At 35.2% G+C, this 22,227-nt stretch overlaps 1 protein-coding gene across 2 annotated transcripts; it reads right to left on the bottom strand.

Moving 5' to 3' along the window:
• Positions 1 to 6,508: 6,508 nt before the first annotated feature.
• LOC110442594 (UBX domain-containing protein 7-like) lies at positions 6,509 to 21,649 on the bottom strand. 2 transcript variants are annotated; one of them, XM_021486277.1, is made up of 13 exons: positions 21,542 to 21,649; positions 20,597 to 20,780; positions 19,080 to 19,144; positions 15,950 to 15,991; positions 13,711 to 13,779; positions 12,966 to 13,081; positions 12,080 to 12,226; positions 10,653 to 10,743; positions 9,506 to 9,559; positions 8,978 to 9,054; positions 7,591 to 7,987; positions 7,341 to 7,420; positions 6,509 to 6,771 (listed from the first exon to the last, which is right to left on the bottom strand). In XM_021486277.1, the coding sequence occupies exons 1-13, from the start codon at positions 21,606 to 21,608 to the stop codon at positions 6,613 to 6,615; spliced, it is 1,548 nt and encodes a 515-aa protein (XP_021341952.1). In that variant the 5' UTR covers positions 21,609 to 21,649; the 3' UTR covers positions 6,509 to 6,612. The 2 variants fall into 2 exon arrangements, with proteins under 2 accessions (XP_021341952.1, XP_021341953.1); XM_021486278.1 differs by lacking the exon at positions 15,950 to 15,991.
• Between the last annotated feature and the right edge of the window lie 578 nt (positions 21,650 to 22,227).

Genomic DNA, 22,227 nt, shown 5'->3' with positions numbered 1-22,227 from the left:
CTTTAAAAATCAGCTGTATACGTAATCATCCATGCTCACAATGACATTCTCATTGAATCATTCGAGTACCATCGTATATCGAAACTCAATACTGAGCCAGATGCAATTAGTCTTTATATACGAGGGTCATTCAATAAATTCTGTCACTATTGTCAGGAATCACATATACGATGTATATAGTGTGATCTGTCTTTTACAATTCTTCGAAGTTGTAATCGCGCTATTCATTGGTGCACGGTAGTCTCCCCTTGGTATACTGGCGAGACACTGGAAGATTGCATTAGCCAGATCACTCCTAAAGGCATAACGTTTAATTTTTTCATACTGTATCTATTACCAAATTTGGATGTACGTTCACCTTGTAGAAAGCGTCCGATTAGGAGATAATACACACTTTTAACCCAATAAGATAATTTACCATAAATCAGAAATATTAAGTAGCAAACGTGCTAAATTTTGATACAATATGCAAGTTACCGAAATATTTACCATAAATATGCAGGACTCCAACTGATAAAGTGAAATAAGCGAGATGCCTTTTTCATGTGGCTACGATCGCTATCAAACCATTTAGCGTATATTCGTCCTTTTTGTGAATTCATATCTTCGCAAGTAATGTCATTGGGAGAGCAATACGTCATACGTATACGCAAAATTCAAGCTATTTGCAGTAACTTGAAGTTCGTGGGACTGTCGTTGGTGAGAGTACAGAAAACATCATTACAGTTTCAAGACGTTTATTTCCAACCTCCATCATAGCATTGTATCAACATATTCACTTGAAATACGAAGGAAGAAGCACTTAAAAAGTGTGTACGGCGATTATAAAGCCGGACAAAGTAAACATATTTACTGCACCAACTGGCTAGTTTATCTATTTACGACACTTAAGTGGTTCTACAGGTGAAAACGCATTAAACTCAATAGCTAAAGCGTTCCCATCTTCGCTAGCCAAGTGTTCGCTTCGTATACACTCCAAAATTATGTCTAAAACAGCATTGCGGGAGAGGGTGCTTATAAACCCCTTTATAAATTTACAGATTAACAGCTTTTTGGTACAATACAGTTTTTAGTGGACCATAATATTCAATTAGAAGGTAACGGTCAACTTCGGGTCCGATAGTCTACCAATAGCGTAAACCGACTTGTGACGTAAGATAGTCACCAGAGATACGAAGAACAACTCGCCTGTTTGAATATGTAGGCTGTCGATAGGGAAACCTAAATAACCGTGTTTACTTCACCATACCGCCATATCACTACATGTTAGAGGGACAAAACATACTGAAAACTGACTTTGTTGGAAAGGATCATGTGGTTCGCTTTAGTTTTATTGGGTTTGGCATTATATGAACAGCTCGTTATTTTCACGACGTGCGTCAATGTGTGTACGCGTCAATGTGTGTACGTGTGTATGTGTGCTGGAGGTGGCATATGTTTGTGTATTTTTGCCTCCTTGTGATACCGTAAATCTGACGCTGACTTGAAGAGTGCTACCTCACTGAAATACCAAACACCCAGCACAGTATTCCACCTGGTCAACAACGGGTTGAAGCGTTGCTGTGATAATTAAGTCTACATGTTGCACGTTTAGCAGGGAATCTAATACTTTCACAGACTTGGATATGTCCAAGCCTACGGAGTGGACGTGCAAAGTAAGGTATTGCCAAGTGTCAGGAAGACGCTAGGAATCAAGTAAGCTGAGAGAAAAAAAATATAAAGAACAAGATGTCGTTAAGTCAGAGTTACTGTCCGTGGAACCTGGGTCAGTCTTCATGAAACTATTCGCATGCTTAATCTTGGATTCTGTGCTCATACCGATACTCTTTTAAGACGCTTAAATCATGTGACACTATCAAAAAGTCAAGCGTAATCATGTGACACTATCAAAAAGTCAAGCGTAATCATTAAAAACCGTATTCCGTCCGTCTCCAAGATTCTTCTGAATAATTGTCAAAATTTGCCTTTTATCAATCTTTCATTGAACCGAAATTAGTACTGGGCACACAATCTGAGTTCAAGAATGAGAACGATTTCATGAATACTGCATGAAATAGCACATACACACCATAAGCTTTTACAAAACGCCGTCGCTTGGCGTGTAATTATATGTAAGATCACAAACAAATAAGAAACACATCAATAATAAAAATCTTGTTTGTATTCCAAAATGTAAGCTCGTGAGCAAAATTCTTTTTTCAGAATAGCTTTACAAAATAAATATCCAATAGGATATATAGCACTTATTATCAATCATATAAACTCGTCTGTACAAGTATATACATCTGTGAATGATCTGGGCAACATCGTATTTACACTGTGGTAGGTAATACTGATCTGGCAGCTATCCCTCCAAGTGTATTATGGGTCAAGCGTGTCCTTGTCATGACAATGCATCTTACATGTATGCCAGTCTGCCATTTGTTTCTGTAACACCAAAAGTTAATCTAGCCATTTCCATTACAATATACTAATGGGGGAACTCAGTCCAAAGTTTTCTTGAAACATCCACATGTGAAGTTGTTTCACACAAATATTATTTAGAGGAATTACGTGTTACCTAAGTCTAACTAAGGTAATTATAAACGATGTTCCTGTAATTATTTTTTTCAGATCACCTATACCAATTTTCAGGACATAATTCATCACACTATTTGTACTATGTACATGACAAAATAATACATCCATCATATGGTAACTCAAGTCGCCATTCTACCCAGAGCCTGACGCAGTTGTTTCCCTTAGCTGTACTCGTACTAAACATTTTAATGGCTTCTGTTGAGCTTTTATTACACTGCTTAGACTAGTACGTCTCTGGCAATCATGATTAGTATGTTTCGTTTAAAACCAAATTAATGTACAATAATGCAAAATCATGATCAGTATCCATTGAATTTATACATTTTGACAAATAATGCTGTGAATGTATGGAATGCCAAATTAACATATGTTCAATTAATTGTACCTATCTTCAAATGATTTAAAATGAGTACAATTATTTGTGCCTATCTCCAATTGAATTGAACCAAGGTAAAAATTAATTGAACATAGGTACAAATACAACATATCTTTAATTGATAAGAGTTAATTGAATATATGTTAATTTGGCATTCCATATGAATGGTGATTCATGTAAACTATCTGTAAAAATATACCAACACTGCAACTAATAAATACAGCAGAACTGAATCGATTCAGAGTGCAGCCTAACACCAACGCTGACACAGGTGGAAAGTAAAACGTTGTCAGGGTTAGGTGGTCATACACTAGAAACCTGAGAGATGCTTGTACCTTAAATCTTGATCTTTGATATCAAATATGCCAGAAAGTAAAGAAAAATACTACTAATTATAAAACGGTTACACAGATGCTGGAATTGTTTACCATATAAAGACTGTATGTTAAAAATCTTAAGGTATACAAAAACGATACTGTTTTTCTCATAAGCTTCGAAGTTAAGCAATGCATAGTGCTATGTAGGAGCAGATATAATTTTCCATATCACACAAGACCAATACTGCCACTATCTATAGATCTGGTCGAATTCTACAAGTCTCATATTAAACGAAAATAATATTGAGTTCATCACAATGTTAATGTTCTGAATAACAAACAAAAAACATGTGGCAGACAATTTAGTTTCTTTCTTGAATTTTTAGGCAGGAAACACATAAAGTAACCCTTTAAAATCGGACAAGTCAAATTAAATATATTATAGTAACTGTTATACAAAAACTAATACAGCGATCTTTGTACATAATATTTTCTTCTGTAACATGTTAACATGTTAAACTGTCAATCAGTTAATATTTGTATGCAGAATTGCTTTGAATACTGTTTCAAAACTATGCTTCAAATGACTTGCCAATATTTAAATTCACAAAATGCAACATTAGCATATTAGGTAGTTGAGCTATTAGTTGTGCAAATAAATTAACTTTTCGATGAATTCATCCTTGAAGTATATATGTTGTAATATAACTACAAGCACCTGATGCAAAGTGTAACTTTTCTTTTCAAAGTTTTCTCTACACAGTAAACATGTGTTTTAGATATTGTGATGGTTATCGTTGTTATTTTAACAGAGAGCAGTTGTTTAGATATTGTAATGAAAAATTTTACTCACTCATAATTTTCATTTACAACAATTTCACATACGGCCTAAACCAATATTTTATATACAATGTATAAGAGAAACAAAACTTTCTCCTAAGTGGATCCAAAATCTCAGCATGTTTCCAATATTAAAATTCACTCTACAAATCAAGAAATAAACAAATTTTGAAGGGATGTAAAACTAATTATTTGGAGAGAGACGAAACTAAAAACCAACAAAATCGTCATTTTAAGGAACATTCTATGACAACAAATACTAATACAGCAGTACTTTCATAGGTTACAGAATATTTACAATAATCTCTCAATATTTGGCATACTGTATGGCGAAATCAGAAATCTTATCGTAGATATTGATATGTATGCATCGATTATGTTTGTGCTGATGCAATAAGAAACCATGTAAGATGTTAAGGCACTGACTGGTCTGTGCTTGTCCACCATTGGTACTCTTAGCTGGCCAGGTAAGGCACTGACTGATCTGTGCTTGTCCACCATTGGTACTTGTAGCTGGCCAGGTAAGGCACTTCTGGTACAGTAATAACCTGCCTGGCCGTACTGGATCTTCAATAAACTGTTCAGAATGCAACCACAAGCTTAAACAAGTTCTAAATATAATCTTAAATTACGATACTAATCAACACAAGTAACTCATCTTTTGATTCAAATATGATTTTACAAACACCTGGATATCACTGGATGTAACTGGCTATTAAATGGACATATACATAAATGTCATAAGTTGTAAATCTTGAGCAAATAAAGAAACGAAAACAATCATTGTGCAAGTATCCTGATGTTGTCCTTTTTATCATGAAGGCATTTTGTGAGTGTGCTATCGACGGTAAAGGTACAAACAAAAATAATGAAGTAATCATGTATCATAGAGACTCGATATTCCTTATGTATGCGTGACATGACGTAAATAAATTGAGAATTTCAAGGTTTTCATGCAAATTTGGAATTATTAAGGAAACAACTATTTCCATATACAGTGCAAGCCTGCCTCCTCTGTAATCTTAAAAAGACAGGTATCAGTCTAGCAATTTTTCATGGGTTTTTTCAACTCATTCACCCCTGAAATTTCATAAACTATTCCAACCTTTGAATTGGAAGAGTTCAAATGTGTCTTTAGGAGTGAATGAGTTAATACCCGAGGCAAATTGTATGAAGCCAAACTTTGATTATGTCATGCCGTATTCCAAGGATGCAGAGAAGATAGATGTGAGTATCGAGAGCAGAATCCTTGGATTTCAAAGATACATGATAGTGGACACACACCAGCACGTTTCACACGGATACACTAGTCCATGTTGTCTTAACAACAATATTTGTAAGGAAATGAAATTTACAGTAATAACCAAAAAATCTCATCAAAAAGGAAAAAGAATAGTACCAGCAACAATGACATCTACGACTCATCCCTTTGTAATGGCAGGTGATTCATACCGATTCGTTCCTCAAAATACTCTCCGATACAAATTATTAAATTATCAAAAAACATCTGTTGTTGTGCAAACAGCCTAGCATTTATCTTTACACTATGCCCTGATCTGCTGAACTAATGTGATAAACAACGGTACTTCAATTGTCTGGACTTTATTCCGAGTTAAATACCGAGTACATTGTATATTGGGATGTTTCCATTTTGTATTCAAATACTTTAGTTGCTACCTGGTTTCACTACACCTGTATTTTGTCTATGACATTCTATCCCGTGGAATAGCATGTGTACACACACCCACAGGTAGCTCAGCTTTATTTTTCACATGGGATCAAGTTGTAGTTCACTTTCAAACAAAATACTGTCCACTTGCAACTTCTCTTTCATTCAATTAATGTACATTGTGTTTAACTAAAATGTTTCTTATTTCACCTTTCAAATTGTGTTGAATCACCTTGTGTTAATTAGCCCTCCAACTGCAAATTTACACTCTGGTAGCACCTTACATTTCTTCTACATATTTAAATTTCACTCTCTTGTTAAAGGACAACAAAAAAAATTAAACATGAAACAGGGACAATATATTATACGTCCCTGCATGAGGGCAAAAGTTTCCAGTTGAGCAGTATTTTTTCCTCTGATAACTATCACTTAAATCCTATTTTGTTTCTTTGACCAATATGTATTCAGAGAATCCATTCTTTTGACCAATACAACTAAGTCCAGCCTTTCTGTTACACATATGAACTCTTACTTTCCAGTGACAAAACAAAAGTATTTTCACTTTGTCATTCAAGCTAATGGTTGCCCTATTCACACAGCATGCTACAATATTTCCATCAGTAGATCTAGTTTGTATTGCCTAGCCTGAAGCTGTCACTAGTATATCCAGATAGATTGAATGATCTGGTCCGGCCACCAGTGTGTCAGAAACGGCTGAATGATCTGGTCCGGCCACCAGTGTATCAGAATAGGCGGAATGATTCCATCCTGTCGCCAATGTATCGACTGTATAATCTGGCCCAGTCAACTATGTTTTAGAAAATGCTGCATCATCTAGCCTGTACAAATATAGATTCCTGAGGATGCAAACCAGCGTCTTTCACAGTGATGTCAAAATCCATGTATGATAGCTTCCTTTTAGGAAAGTTTGTGACCAGCTCGAAGCGTTCGTTTGGATAACCTTGAGATCCGACATACAACACTAATGCCTGTAAAATGGAGAGAAAAAAATATTCATCTTCAGCATACTGTAAACAGAAAATAGAATATGACTGTTGATTCAAACAAAGGGTGGAAATAAAAGTGAAGGAAGAAAAAAAGTTTTTTTTTAAGTTCCGAACATTTTTTTTAAATTTTAAATCTGGGGTCAATTGATAAAAATTTACCTGAAAAGAGAATAAATCACATCACAGCATATAACACGAAACATTTATGAAAGCTTTCTTGATTAGTTTTACATAAATCTACAATCCAATTTGATGATACAAACTTTCGTTGTCTAATAATATGTCTAATCATGATACAGTCAAGCTGTTTTCATGTTTGTTTAAATAATATTTGCTATTTCACTGTCATTGAGAAAAGGCAATCCACAATGAAAGTTTCAATTCATATAGTAGTGTTAAATGTACCCAGTAATTATAATTCATATTAATATACCGAAATTACAAACTTTTTATTTCCTTGTTTGATCTGTACATCCAGTTCCATGATAATATTAGTGTGGAATGGAAACATTTCTTTCCTACTACCTACTGAACACATCAAGGCAACTTACCATGAGTTTAGAATTACAAGAAGTGAGCCACTGTTGTCGTTTGCCATCAGGAAATCTGATCATCAGAGACGTTTGTGGATCTAAAAGATAAAAGCAAATTTCAGTTTATGGTAAGTATGGAAAGTTCAGTGAAAAAAGTATCAATACTTGTGACCATTCCGTGAGATCAGACAAACAGGAAAATGATGTGGTATTTAGAAGTTAGATATATGTATACTTATATCTGTATAGAGTAACTAAGCTTTCGTACCGTCATCCTTTCCGAGAAAAGACTTGTATTTTTCAGAGTTGAGATCGGTGTCAGCACTTTTGGTGTTTTCCTCTTTACTGTCACTGTCTTGAGAGGCATCATCTGAGAGATCTGTGGCCTTTTCCTCCGACATCTGTTCCCCTGAAGTATTATCAGTATTTGATGATTTCACAACACTGTCTGTATTGTTTTGTTTAGATTCACATTTTACTGGAGAGTAGTTTGTAGATGACTCAGCCTCATCTTCAGAGTCTGTGAAGGTCTCGAGATCATTGTCACTGTCCAGGTCGGATTCGGAGTCGATGATGACCGGGTTGGATGAGGTAGACTTGGTCAAAGAGGCTTTGATAGCTGCTTGTAGTTGAGAATCTTCACTAGCATCTACAATACTTGCCACCTGATCAAAAAAGTTATCGTTCAATATTAGTTATTTAATTGTGTCTTGATACATTATTCATTTCAAATATTATACAATGTATCTGTAAATAAACTAAAGCCTCAATAATCTAGCAAGCTTTGTTTCAAGCAAAAGTGACTGGTTGTGAGACAGCTAAACTATTGGAACAAATTTGTACATAAAAGGTCCAATCTTTACCCAATGGAGCAATTGCATAAAGACTTAGTAGTAGCTGGATATGCGGTGTGATCCAGGGACCACCAGATTAGTGGTGGCTCGTTAGAGGGACCACCAGATTAGTGGGGGCTTGATAGTGGGACCACAAGATTAGTGTTGCCTCGTTAGAGGAACCACCAGATTAGTGGGGGCTTTATAGTGGGATCACCAGATTAGTGTTGCCTCGTTAGAGGGACCACCAGATTAGTGGGGGCTTGATAGTGGGACCACTAGATTAGTGGTGGCTCGGTAGTGGGACCACTAGATTAGTGGTCAGGTGGCTCGTTAGTGGGACCACCAAATTAGTGGTGGCTTGATAGCGGGACCACCAGATTAGTGGTGGCATGTTAGTGGGACCACCAGATTAGTGGTGGCATGTTTGTGGGACCACCAGATTAGTGGTGGCTCGGTAGTGGGACCACCAGATTAGTGGTGGCTCGTTAGTGGGACCACCAGATTAGCGGTGGCATGTAAATGTGACCACCAGATTAGCGGTGGCATGTAAGTGGGACCACCAGATTAGTGGTGGCTCGTTAGTGGGACCACCATATTAGCGGTTGCATGTAAGTGGGACCACTAGATTAGCGGTGGCATGTAAGTGGGACCACCAGATTAGCGGTGGCTTGTTAGTGGGACTCCTAAATTACTGGTTGCTTGATTTAAAGTGTGACAACTGACACTGCATAAATGCTGACTGGAAAGACGGGCCAGTAGATTAGACATTTTTAAAGCTAAATCATGACTTTAACTATATAGACGTGTTCCTTTACCTACCCTGGGCCTTTTGGCAGGAGACGGACTGGTTTCACTGTCACTTCCACAGTATGGGTTGTCTGCCAGAAACTCGTTGGCTGTGATAAACAAAATGATTTTACTTAGAGAACAATAAATATTTTAAATCTAGCCAATCTTCAGTCAGATATTTTAGCTCTTTTTTGGTTTTGTGACCAGTTTTGCTATGTATTTTGACTCAGATGTATTCAATAAAAAAATGTACTTTAAAAATTATGATCCTCAACACAACGAGGTTTAACTGACTTTGTAGTTGGAATTGGCTGACAATGGTACTTGGAATAGAATTAATGTGGATTTTGATGACAATATTGAGTGGAACAGGACATATCGGTAGTACACAATAACAGAAAACTTGTTTTAGAATGTATGTGTGTTAACTTATTCACCCCTGAAGACACATTTGGACTCTTCCCATTCAAAGGTTGGAATAGTTCATTATAAAATTTCAGGGGTGACTGAGTTAACAGTGGAATGTCAGCAGGATGAACCAACACATTATACACTTACCTAGTTCACAAAATATCATGGGATCCAATTTATCCCAGGTTACCATATTTTCTCCTGATAAAAACAAGTAAAAGTAATGTAATCATTGTCTGCAGCTGATCCTAAGTGTTGTATATATATAAAGGTACAGGTATTATCAAAAAAATAAAAATCACTGAAGCTTCATGTCAACAGTGTATCGTACTACATACATTTTCTATGTTACATAGCAACAGAAGTAGCCAAGTACACTGTATAATTCTTATACAAGTAGCTGAGAGGGATTTAAATTCACATGTTTTACAAATGTGTAACAATTTGTGAATTCAAGTACCTCACAAATATCTTACAATTTGGGAACAAAAGTATGAGAAACGGATAAAGTATTATACAATATACGTGTATACCTCTGTATACTGTATAATAACAATGGAAATGTCATTCTCTGTATTCTGGATTCAATTTTTTGATCCCATTGCTTTTTGATTTTTTGGGGTGGATTACCTGAACTATCAATTTTATCTCTCTTCAAGAGCACAATTTCCTGCCATTTCTTGCTAAAGAAAGAGAAAATGTGATCACAGTCACATATACGCTTCAGTTTCTAGGCTTATACAAAACACCGAGAGGAATGCAATCAGGATATTAAAATAAAACGATGCAAAAACAGGCAGAAATTTCTGGAATCGGCAGAAATAAGACAAAATCATACAGGCAAAATTGAAAAGCGTATTTTATATGTTAAAATCTTAGGGATTAGGCCAAAAGGGTAAGGGTTGGCACCTCTGCATGTTGTGGCCACTACACAAAAAGTTTCGAAGAAAACTTCCGTCCCACCCCCNCCCCAAAAAAAAACCCCACTTTGTTGTGTAACAATTCTTTCTACCTGTGATTTCAGGAATTAAAACCTAAAAAATAAGTTCTAAGTGTACATTTGTTAAACTTTAATACCCATTTAAATAACCTACTATAAAGTAGAGTATGTTACAAAGAACAATTTATATTTAGCTTTTTAACAACCTCTTGATATGATTATGATGTCTGTAATTTGCAGGATTATACAACATCTGGAAACATTATGCCAATAAGTTCCCCTGTGAAGTGTAAATGATTCTGTCAGGCATACAGCTTCTACGGTAATTGTGTATCATGATAAATTACACTGCACCTGTACGTGGATCAATGATGGAGACATATGGCCAGTTTTTCACTTTGTAGAACTGAGTGTATTTGCCCCCTTCATCACTGTCGTGGTAAACCTGGAGAAGACATGACATTAAACTCTTCAGTTATCACAGAGGAGGGTATATAGTGATTATTTACATTGAAAGGTAGTACAACATTAAATCTATACCGTTATGGAAAGAAATGACAAGATTCATGTATTCAAAATGAGGTTGATGAAGGGAGATAACTCCCGAAAAACAATACAATAATGATTCAATAATGTAAAATTTAAATTTGAGCAAATCCATATTTTTGGCACCACCTTGTTTGACACCAATCTAGTTGCTTTAACATATCATTACCATTGTTATTGATGAATAATGTTGTCTATGTCTTCAATTGAAAAAACTGTTTGCTTAACATTTTATTTCAGAATTTTGAGAAGTCCTGGTGCTAAGAGCAAACCACATCCCATACAACCTTGTCCTTTCCCAACATGCAACCAATATGATTCTCTGTTAATTACACTTCATCACAATGATGAAGCTATTTTGTGCTCGAAATGATATTGCTGTATTTCAGGTGATAATTCTAAAACGTTGCTTTTAAAAATGATGATTCTCATAAACTTTCCTGAAGTGATACCTATATACTCAAACAAAATTTCACCAGCTCTTTTCATATTTTTAATTGAGTGAGTTGGGTAAGATAAATGAGATAGCATTAATAAATTTTTATTGTAATAATAATAATAATTTGAGGTTCTTATATAACGCTTTATCACAACCTAGTTCATAGGTCGTCTCAAAGCGGTTCACAAATTATTATACGTGGTTATAGGGCCTTTGCAACCAGCCAATATCTTTCTCAGCTCCCTGGGGAGCATACAGCCGGTGCTGCCATTTCGGCGCCCACAGCTAGCATTCAACAAATCTAGCACTGCCCAACCATGTACTCATTTACCAGCTGGGTAGACTGAAACAAGCGGAGTAAAGCATCTTGCTCAAAGATAAAACACTGTGCAGTGGCGTGACTCGTACCCACAACCCTTCGGTCACAAGCCTGGCACCCTACCACTAGACTACTGTGCCTCACAACCCTTCGGTCACAAGCCCGGCGCCCTACCACTAGACTACCGTGCCTTACAACCCTTTGGTCACAAGCCTGGCGCCCTACCACTAGACCACCGTGCCTCGCAACCCTTCGGTCACAAGCCCGGCGCCCTACCACTAGCCTACCGTGCCTCCTGTAGCTCGGCATCCTACCACTAGACTACCGTGCCTCCTGTAGCCCGGCGCCCTACCACTAGACTACCGTGCCTCACAACCCTTCGGTCACAAGCCCGGCGCCCTACCACTGGACTACCGTGCCTCCTGTAGCCCGGCATCCTACCACTAGACTACCGTGCCCCAGGTTGTCTACTCTTACCTGCCAGAAGATGAACTTTGACTTGATGATACTTTTCACACTGTTGTTGCTCCACACGTCACGATTGAGGGCCTGACATGCGAACTCCTGAACATTCTGTATATTCACCATCAACCATTTCTGGCAGGTTTTACCGTGCTCTCGAGCCTGTAAAACACCAATTTACAAGTATATACACAGTAATCCTCTCAAAAGGGTAACACAGACACTGCACCAGGAGTCTGTTGGCATGGCACATGCCGGCAAGTGTTCAGTTCTACTCCAACAGGGAGAAAGACATTGTATCAGAAGTATGATGGTTCTCTACTAATAGGGAGAAAATTATAACACTATATCAGCAGTCTGTCTGTCCAGGACACTCCTGATATGTGTACAGTGTTCCTCTGATAGGGAGACAAAGACACAGCAGCAGTAATCTGTTGGCCCAGGACACTAATGACATTTACCCCAACGTTGTATGAATAAAGATGTACATACAGTATATTTGGAAATATATTGTATTATTATCATGATTGACCGTGAGAAAGTTCTTGTATACAAGTACAATTGATAGTTGGTGTAAAATAAATATAATATCCATTTCATTCCTACTCCGAACTTCCTGTAGGCCTACAATTTAAACAAAGGTGGAATCTACATTTTACAGGAACTGCATAGAGAATTGCAGGCTTGGAAAAGCTTTGGTGCAAGTCTTCTTGAAACAATAAGGAGACATCCTCTGTCTCCTCTGTCTCACAATCACTTCTTAACTGTAGGTCTGTTCCTTTGGTCAAAGTTTGTATAGCATACAAAAGTTTTACTACTGTTATATCAATAGCCCTATATTTTTTTTTTGAAAAATCTGACTTCTATGCAATACGAAAAATATCTCCTTAGGTAGACTCACACTAGCAAAGCTTCCTTTGTACATCACGTCTATGGGTGGACGGAACAAGTCCTCTAGGGTCTGTCGCTTTGATTGGAATGTAGAGGCCCCAGCTGACATCATTTCCTCCTGTTGCCCTGGAGATGAAACACATTAAGGTAAAAGATAAATGTTATCAACAAAGTTTTTCTCTCACTCCTGCGTGTGTACGACAGAACTGTCCAGGGTAAGAAAGGAGTATAAGAAGTTCTATCTTACACCCCATTTCACTAAGAAATTCAATCTTACACCCCATTTCACTAAGAAATTTAATCTTACACCCCATTTCACATGTGGGAAGCCACAATGGGACGACAATAACGTAATATCAACAAAGGCAGAAACTGAGACATGTTTTTGTGGTTTCTGATTTAATTCTGGTGATTGGAATGAGAGAAAAATACTCTTTCATGTCCAGAAGTGTAAGATAGGGAAATCCAACCCTGGGATTTTCAAACGGGTGCAAAACCCTTGGCAAGCTTTGGTTTTACCCAATTTGAAAACCTCTCGGGCATGAAAGAGTCTTATAATCATACCTGGTAGATAGATCAGTGATACTGGAACACACGCAGGTAAGGGAATTTTATCAATCAATTTTTATTTTAGATAAATTATACCTAAAATATATACATGTAATCACACACACAGAAATGGACATGTTATTCAAATATAGTATTTTCTAAAAATCGATGAAGATATTATTACTCTACTATGAGCCATCACTTACTAGCTTCAGCCTGAAAGTCTCGAAATCCATCAAACACAGATCTAGCCTTTCTCCTTCTTCCATGGAACCCTAAAATGACAGGTTCGATGAATGGTTTTAGAACATTCAATTACAAGTACATGTGTGAAGCAACAGAGACCTTATAATAACAATGGTTAACAATAAATAACATATGAACAGTAGCAGGAAATGTTAAACATCATTTGGTCTTGTATCACTGGAAAACTAAGGAAACAACACAGGGTGGTGTAATCCTGCAGACAGTACTATACAACCACACAAAATCCAAGACCATCTATTTTAGATTGATGCTTTTTGTTTTTTAACAGAGATAAATTTTCATCAAATGATAATTGATAATAAATAGATATTTTTTTTTTATATAAAACTTTATCTATCCTCAAAATCATATTATGCAGAGATTTTTTCCCATAGACGAAGTATAATACAAAATTAGTTATTATAATGTTCTGTAACCAGAAGGTGTGTATGAAAATAGAACTAATGACATTATATACCTTAAGCATGCTTAAAGCGTCACCATGTGTTTGCTTTTACTTCAAACTTTTATAGATGACTTTAAAAAGTAAACAAATGATTGAAATAATTGTTTACTTACCAGACACCAAGTTTCAATGCAAACATAATTGAAAAATAGTAACTTTCATGTAGGATATATAGTTTATATTATTATTTATGGTCAGGAGTGTACAGTTCCACTATCCCGATACTCTGGGCTAGTTAAGTTTTGTATCAGGGCTGGTGAAATGTTTTCAAAATCTAATGAAAAAACAAGTTGGGCTAGTAGAATTTTTCAAAACCTGCCTGCAGGCTAGTACTCTAAATATAGTATGTGTACACCCCTGACACTACAGAGTGCTAATGCACTATACATTTTGTATGTTTAAGAAACACCAATTGCAATGATTACATGCAAATCTTGAAAGGCAGGACAGACACAAATATATATATACCTACAACAGGTTGTCGGGTCATGCTATGTCACTATACCAGTATCTATAAATTCTATACACAGAGAAAGGAGGTTATAAACTGTACAGGGTAAGCAGACAGCGCTCTGCGTATAGGGTAAGCAGACAGAGCTCCAAACTACAGACATGAACACCAGCTTTATCGTTTAGGGTAAGTGAAAGCAACTCTGGATATATGTTTCAGCAAAACTAGACATTTAAATGTGTGTCAATGCGAAAACTTCAGTTTTATTTGTTCATAACAACAGAGAGTCTACTTTTTTATCAATCTGCATACCAGCAAGGCAAGATGTTGCATATTGAAGATATTGAACGGTAATATAATACATAAATGTATTACAGTTGCCTTTATTTTTGGAATTAATCATTATAATAGTTATACACAATTAAAATCAAAAGAATTTCCAAAATATTTTGTGTCCATTTGTATAGGGTTTCAATTTTGTTTTTTTCTACTTGTAAAAACAAGGTATTTCTTGTTGAAAAGGAACAACTTCCATATATGTGTAAACAATTCAATAAATCAAATGATATCATTGTTGAATGTATTTGAATCCTACTACTTGACACTGTATAAGTTTATCCTCAATCAATTGCAAAATGAAATATCATTTAAAATCAAATACTGGGAGTATTTTAGAGAGAAAAAACACAAACTTGGAACATCCAATGCATACATAGTCACAAGGTCCTTATATAAAAAAAAGTTATATTTGAATGATTTTTTCACCCTCTGCTCATGGTTCACTTTTAAAATCAGCAGAATATTATTTTAACTTAAATTTAATCAATTCCTTTCAGGGTCAAGCCACGATTTCTAAGCTATAACATGTATTTTGCCATTTAAGGGTCCCTGTAAAACCTTTTTAAAGATATTTTAATTCTAGTTTGCCACAAACAATTTCAAAGGTTAATAATAAGTACATGCATACACTTTAATATCTGAAATATGAAACTCTGATTGATTTATTGATAATTAACGTATATATGATAAATGAACATGTAAATGGTATTCACTATTTCAAGTTTAATCTATCTATTTTTAATACACTAATGTAAATATACCATCAGATCAAAGTGAACAATATTTTTATCAAAGCAGTGTGTTGGCATACACTGAAGCTGTGACTGTATATATGATGCAGTATCTAATAGGAACATCTCACTACAGCACAGTCAGCTATTAATTCAAAAACACAGAACACCACCAATAGTACATTGAAGCGAATGATGAGGGACAAACCAACCTAGGTCGTCGTCCGACATCTGGCCACTGAAGTGTGCCAGCCCTGCAATATATACAGATTACACTGAGGGGAGATTGTCTGTATATTATATATCTACATCAGGTTTTATAAGTAAAATGTAGAATATACATTTAATGTAGGCGACAATGTCTGTATATTATATATCTACATCAGGTTTTATAAGTATAATGTAGAATATACATTTAATGTAGGGGAGAATGGAATATATATCTATATACATCAGGTTTTATAAGTACAATGTAGAATATACATTTAATGTAGGGGAGAATGTCTGTATATTATATATCTACATCAGGTTTTATAATTAAAATGTAGAATATACATTTAATGTAGGCGACAATGTCTGTATATTATATATCTACATCAGGTTTTATAATTAAAATGTAGAATATACATTTAATGTAGGCGACAATGTCTGTATATTATATATCTACAACAGGTTTTATAAGTAAAATGTAGAATATCCATTTAATGTAGGGGAGAATGGACTATATATCTATATACAACAGGTTTTATAAGTAAAATGTAGAATATCCATTTAATGTAGGGGAGAATGGACTATATATCTATATGCATCAGGTTTTATAAGTAAAATGTAGAATATCCATTTAATGTAGGGGAGAATGGACTATATATCTATATACATCAGGTTTTATAAGTATAATGTAGAATATACATTTAATGTAGGGGAGAATGTCTGTATATTATATATGTACATCAGGTTTTATAAGTAAAATGTAGACTATACATTTAATGTAGGGGACAATGTCTGTATATTATATATCTGCATCAGGTTTTATAAGTAAAATGTAGAGTATACATTTAATGTAGGGGAGAATGGACTATATATCTATATACATCAGGTTTTATAAGTCAAATGTAGAATATACATTTAATGTAGGCGACAATGTCTGTATATTATATATCTACATCAGGTTTTATAATTAAAATGTAGAATATACATTTAATGTAGGCGACAATGTCTGTATATTATATATCTACAACAGGTTTTATAAGTAAAATGTAGAATATCCATTTAATGTAGGGGAGAATGGACTATATATCTATATACATCAGGTTTTATAAGTACAATGTAGAATATACATTTAATGTAGGGGAGAATGTCTGTATATTATATATCTACATCAGGTTTTATAAGTAAAATGTAGAGTATACATTTAATGTAGGGGAGAATGGAATATATATCTATATACATCAGGTTTTATAAGTAAAATGCAGAATATACATTTAATGTAGGGGACAATGTCTGTATATTATATATCTGCATCAGGTTTTATAAGTAAAATGTAGTATATACATTTAATGTAGGGGACAATGTCTGTATATTATATATCTACATCAGGTTTTATAAGTAAAATGTAGTATATACATTTAATGTAGGGGACAATGTCTGTATATTATATATCTACATCAGGCTTTATAAGTAAAATGTAGAATACACATTTAATGTAGGGGACAATGTCTGTATATTATATATCTACATCAGGCTTTATAAGTAAAATGTAGAATATACATTTAATATAGGGGACAATGTCTGTATATTATATATCTACATCAGGCTTTATAAGTAAAATGTAGAATATACATTTAATATAGGGGACAATGTCTGTATATTATATATCTACATCAGGCTTTATAAGTAAAATGTAGAATACACATTTAATGTAGGGGACAATGTCTGTATATTATATATCTGCATCAGGTTGTATAAGTAAAATGTAGTATATACATTTAATGTAGGGGACAATGTCTGTATATTATATATCTACATCAGGCTTTATAAGTAAAATGTAGAATACACATTTAATGTAGGGGACAATGTCTGTATATTATATATCTACATCAGGCTTTATAAGTAAAATGTAGAATATACATTTAATGTAGGGGAGAATGGACTATATATGTATATACATCAGGTTTTATAAGTAAAATGTAGAATATACATTTAATATAGGGGACAATGTCTGTATATTATATATCTACATCAGGCTTTATAAGTAAAATGTAGAATACACATTTAATGTAGGGGACAATGTCTGTATATTATATATCTACATCAGGCTTTATAAGTAAAATGTAGAATATACATTTAATGTAAGGGAGAATGGACTATATATGTATATACATCAGACTCTAAATGTACAATGTGTACACAGTTCTGAGAATAAAATCACTTGAGAAACTACATACAATGTATCGGGTGATACACTGAGAATAAAGACACTACAGATTCTGTATGTACAATGTATCGGGTGACACACTGAGAATAAAGACACCACAGATTCTGTATGTACAATGTATTTGGTGATACACTGAGAATAAAGACACCACAGATTCTGTACATACAATGTATCGGGTGATACACTGAGAATAAAGACACTACAGATTCTGTATGTACAATGTATCGGGGGATACACTGAGAATAAAGACACCACAGTTTCTGTACATACAATGTATCGGGTGATACAGTGAGAATAAAGACACCACAGATTCTGTACATACAATGAATCGGGTGAAACACTGAGAATAAAGACACCACAGATCCTGTACATACAATGTATCGGGTGATACACTGAGAATAAAGACACCACAGATTTTGTACATACAATGATACCACAGACACCATATCATATATATAAACTGAACACACAATACACTGGACATTAAATCAAAAGCTGCCACAGACAGTTCAAGTAATTCTTGTAATACACCTGACAGATTAATGGCTTCATATCCAAGCTGTTGAATTTATTTACCTTCTGGTAAAAATAACTGATGAAAAAGGTGTGACATGTCTGATAATGCATGTATCAATCCAGAAGCGTAAAGGGCCCTGACCAGGTGATTAGGTAGTCGAATATACTTTATATACTTTACAGTTCTGATGTAACCTTGGAGTAGAGTAGTAATACGACAGATACTCAGGCACAAAATGTTAGGACCTATACATCAACAATCAACAGTTATACTTAGGAAAAGGTTGTTGCTGGTTTTATTTTATTATAAATAATGAAGTAATTCTTATGGCTTACAGTATGTTATCAGTGTATATAAATAGTACTTTACAAGAGAATGAAGCTAAATTTACCAAAACCAGCTGGTGTTTCCTCCACAAGTGTTTCATTTCTTTGCGGGATTGGGGCTCTCACGTCCCTGTGAATAAAATTGATACAATAAATTTCATAAATTAACAAAACAAATGACATGTATCTGTGTAATTGTGTACTCTTAAATATTTCTTGCTCTTTTACATTTGTGTATTTCATATTAGTTTATTTTCAACATTGTGAAAGTAGTCTGCATGTATGCATAGACTTAACAGACACATAAAACTTAATATTGAAAGAAAGGCAATGATTTTGCAACATGACTCCAATAGACTGGCTACCAGCCCCTAAGTTTTTATGAAGAATTTCTCGACTGCATTTTATTACTAGCTTATCTTTCCCTAGTCTGGAAACAAACATCCAAGTGATAAAAATTGGAGTTAAATTTTTCTTAATAATTCAATATCCTAGAGATGGGGGCCAGTCTATGACTTTCCTACTGCTGGTACAAAACAGTAAATGATTTTCCAGTCTGTGATATTGTTTTGTCTTAAACCTAGAAAGGCTTGTACATTGACTTTGCAGTGAATTGAATAGACATTTGTGGAAATATTGGTAATTTGGTGTTTCTACCACATTCCTAACCTATTTACTCCAGGTAACAGTTAACTTTATATCACAAAACTGGGCAGAATCCTAATTATCTCCAGCTGTCATCATTTATTTATGTGACATTTTATTTTAACATCTAACCAGGACAAAATCACTGCTATATTTAATATCACAATATTAAATTTTAAAAATTCATAAAAAATATCAGGGGCAAATTGCATCCGTAATATACTCATGATTAAGGCAAATGGTAATGTTAGACTCGAGTAATCATCAGCTGGAAGTCATCAATAAAATGATAGCAAGAGACCGATGTTGAATTTTTTATTTTCCGTTTTTTCATCCACCACCATTGGTAGGGCGTAAGAATTGTACCTGCTGCCCCCAATTGCATGATCGTAAGAGGCGACTAAATTTGGGACCTTATCTCTTCTCTCCGTTCTAAATAACTTTCTTCTTCCTAATGTCTCCCTTGACAATGCCTCACTTTTGGCCATTTGTTGAGCGTTCGCCCCTATAAGGAAGGTTTTGGGTTCTGTCCCCTGGCCGAGACATACCAAAGTCTTTAAAAATGGTAGTTTCTACTCCTGCTTAACGCTCAGCAAATTAGGAGTGGGACGACTGGTTCGCCCGTTGTCAGTATAATGTGACCGGGTGGGGCGTCCTGCTGGGGGTCTTCGGCAGTATGTCTCAGTGAGGTAGCACTATAAAGTCGGTATCAGTTCCATGCTATCACAAGGAGACAAACACGAACATATCGCAGCCTCCCAAAATACACACACATACACTACACGCATGCATCGTGCACACAGGGGAGGCCGTCGTTAAATGACCTTAGCTGTTAATAGGACGTTAAACAAAATCAAACAAACAAACAAACAAACCACCACCATTAATTGTTTTTGAAAATGTCAATGGTGCTTTGCTTTTTTGTTGTAATACTTACTCTTCCTCGACTGCCTGGTCTGCAACAGGCGTTGAGGAGGAGTGCCCAGGAGCTCCAGATGAGGATCCCGATGGCTGGGGTCCACTATGACACATCTCTCCTCCATCCATATGCATCTCAATGGCAAGCTGAATGTTCCCATTGCAAGCCTCCAACATTCGCTCTGCCACATTTTCATCAGCACCTTCACCAAAATATCACGTAGCTTGTTAACGATTAATAAAACAGAAGGTAAAGTAGAAACCAGATTGTTTTTCACAAACTGATAAAAATAACAGAATGCTATGTAATTAAGTTGTTGATCATTGTTAATCACTCAAAGATCCTTTGATGAGACTATTGTCTCATTGTCCCTTTCAACAATACATCATTCAAAATGCAATATAAAAATGGGATTGATGGCATTTGCTTATTGTACAATGTACATGTTCTGGCCTATTTAAAATTAATTTTTGACTGAAAGGTCCCTATTTAGAATCACCAACTGGCATGTTTACGAAAGTTTATCTAAATCCCTAAAGCGGGTAAAATTACTGTGAACACCCTAGTTTAGGTGCAAATAAAGCTCTCACAAATTATGAAGTCTCTGTGGTTTCTATTACTAAAAATCATATTAAAGTGTCTTGCAAACTGAAAAAACGAAATCGGGAATGCAATGCAGAATGATCAGATGATTCCCCCCGATATCTGGCTAGATATACTTCTTAAAAAAATCACGATCGAATTATTAACAAAAGGACATAATCGATGCATAAATCGAATGAGATAATAATAACTAGCAAACGATCTATGATTTGGGTCATATTTCGAAAGTGGTCATTGCTTCCGTTGTTTATTTCACAGTCATCTTAAGAGAAAGCGAGACAACGGGAAAGACATTTGGTGTTCGATTTAACAGGATCAATTAACATATGTGAAAATGCATCTTTTGATCTGATTTGAGACCTGTGATTGAGCAAAATTGCTCAACTTCTGCCGCTGTCCATCTTGACGCGACCGCCTTGGAAGCCATTCTTCCTTCGCGCTGATTCGAAGTTTCTTACCTCCAAAAACAAAGAGCTGAAACTAAATAACATGAAAGATATACGAAGCATGGATCATGAAAGCTGTAGAATGTTTACACCTCTAGTTGCGTCATAATCTTTTTTTTTTTAAATCCGTGCGTCATGTATCATAATTGATAGGCCCAATTTATTAATATCATTAAATTCCATTGTTGCTCAACGTACTAAATACCGATTATTTTTGGCAAACCAAATCAAGACGCCGTTTCCATTGATTTTCTGAAGATTTGTATGCAAATTTTATTTACGAGAATTTTTACAGCATTTTATATTTATAATCTACATCGAAACATTGTGTACACCCGGGTGCATGCAAATATGTTGCTTCATAATTTTTAGTCGAACATGTATATAGGGTATATAATTTATTCCATTTTGTATATATATGTTATTTTATCATAAGAATAAAACATGCCCATAATGATTGATTACTCTTGGTACGGACCCTTAGATAGCAATCTAACTTGATTGACACGGACTTAGCAATATCTCCGTGCTCTGTGTGACTCAATTACAAGCTTACGTTTATTACTTTAAAAGGCATAGCTTCGATAACGAAGGTCATAA

This window comes from Mizuhopecten yessoensis, unplaced genomic scaffold, assembly GCF_002113885.1.
Source record: "Mizuhopecten yessoensis strain PY_sf001 unplaced genomic scaffold, ASM211388v2 scaffold716283, whole genome shotgun sequence".
Lineage (NCBI taxonomy): Eukaryota > Metazoa > Mollusca > Bivalvia > Pectinida > Pectinidae > Mizuhopecten > Mizuhopecten yessoensis.
The sequence above is the reverse complement of the archived record's forward strand: the minus strand, read 5'-3'. Positions and strand labels throughout refer to the sequence as shown.

Bases quoted from the DNA above. Each gene is read 5' to 3' on its own strand.
- LOC110442594 (XM_021486277.1), bottom strand. From the start codon at position 21,608: ATGGCTTCCAAGGCGGTCGCGTCAAGATGGACAGCGGCAGAAGTTGAG. The intron at 13,082-13,710 runs GTAAGTGATGGC...TTTCATCTCCAG, and splicing joins AGACTTTCAGGCTGAAGCTA to GGCAACAGGAGGAAATGATG. The intron at 12,227-12,965 runs GTGAGTCTACCT...GGTGTTTTACAG, and splicing joins ACAAAGGAAGCTTTGCTAGT to GCTCGAGAGCACGGTAAAAC.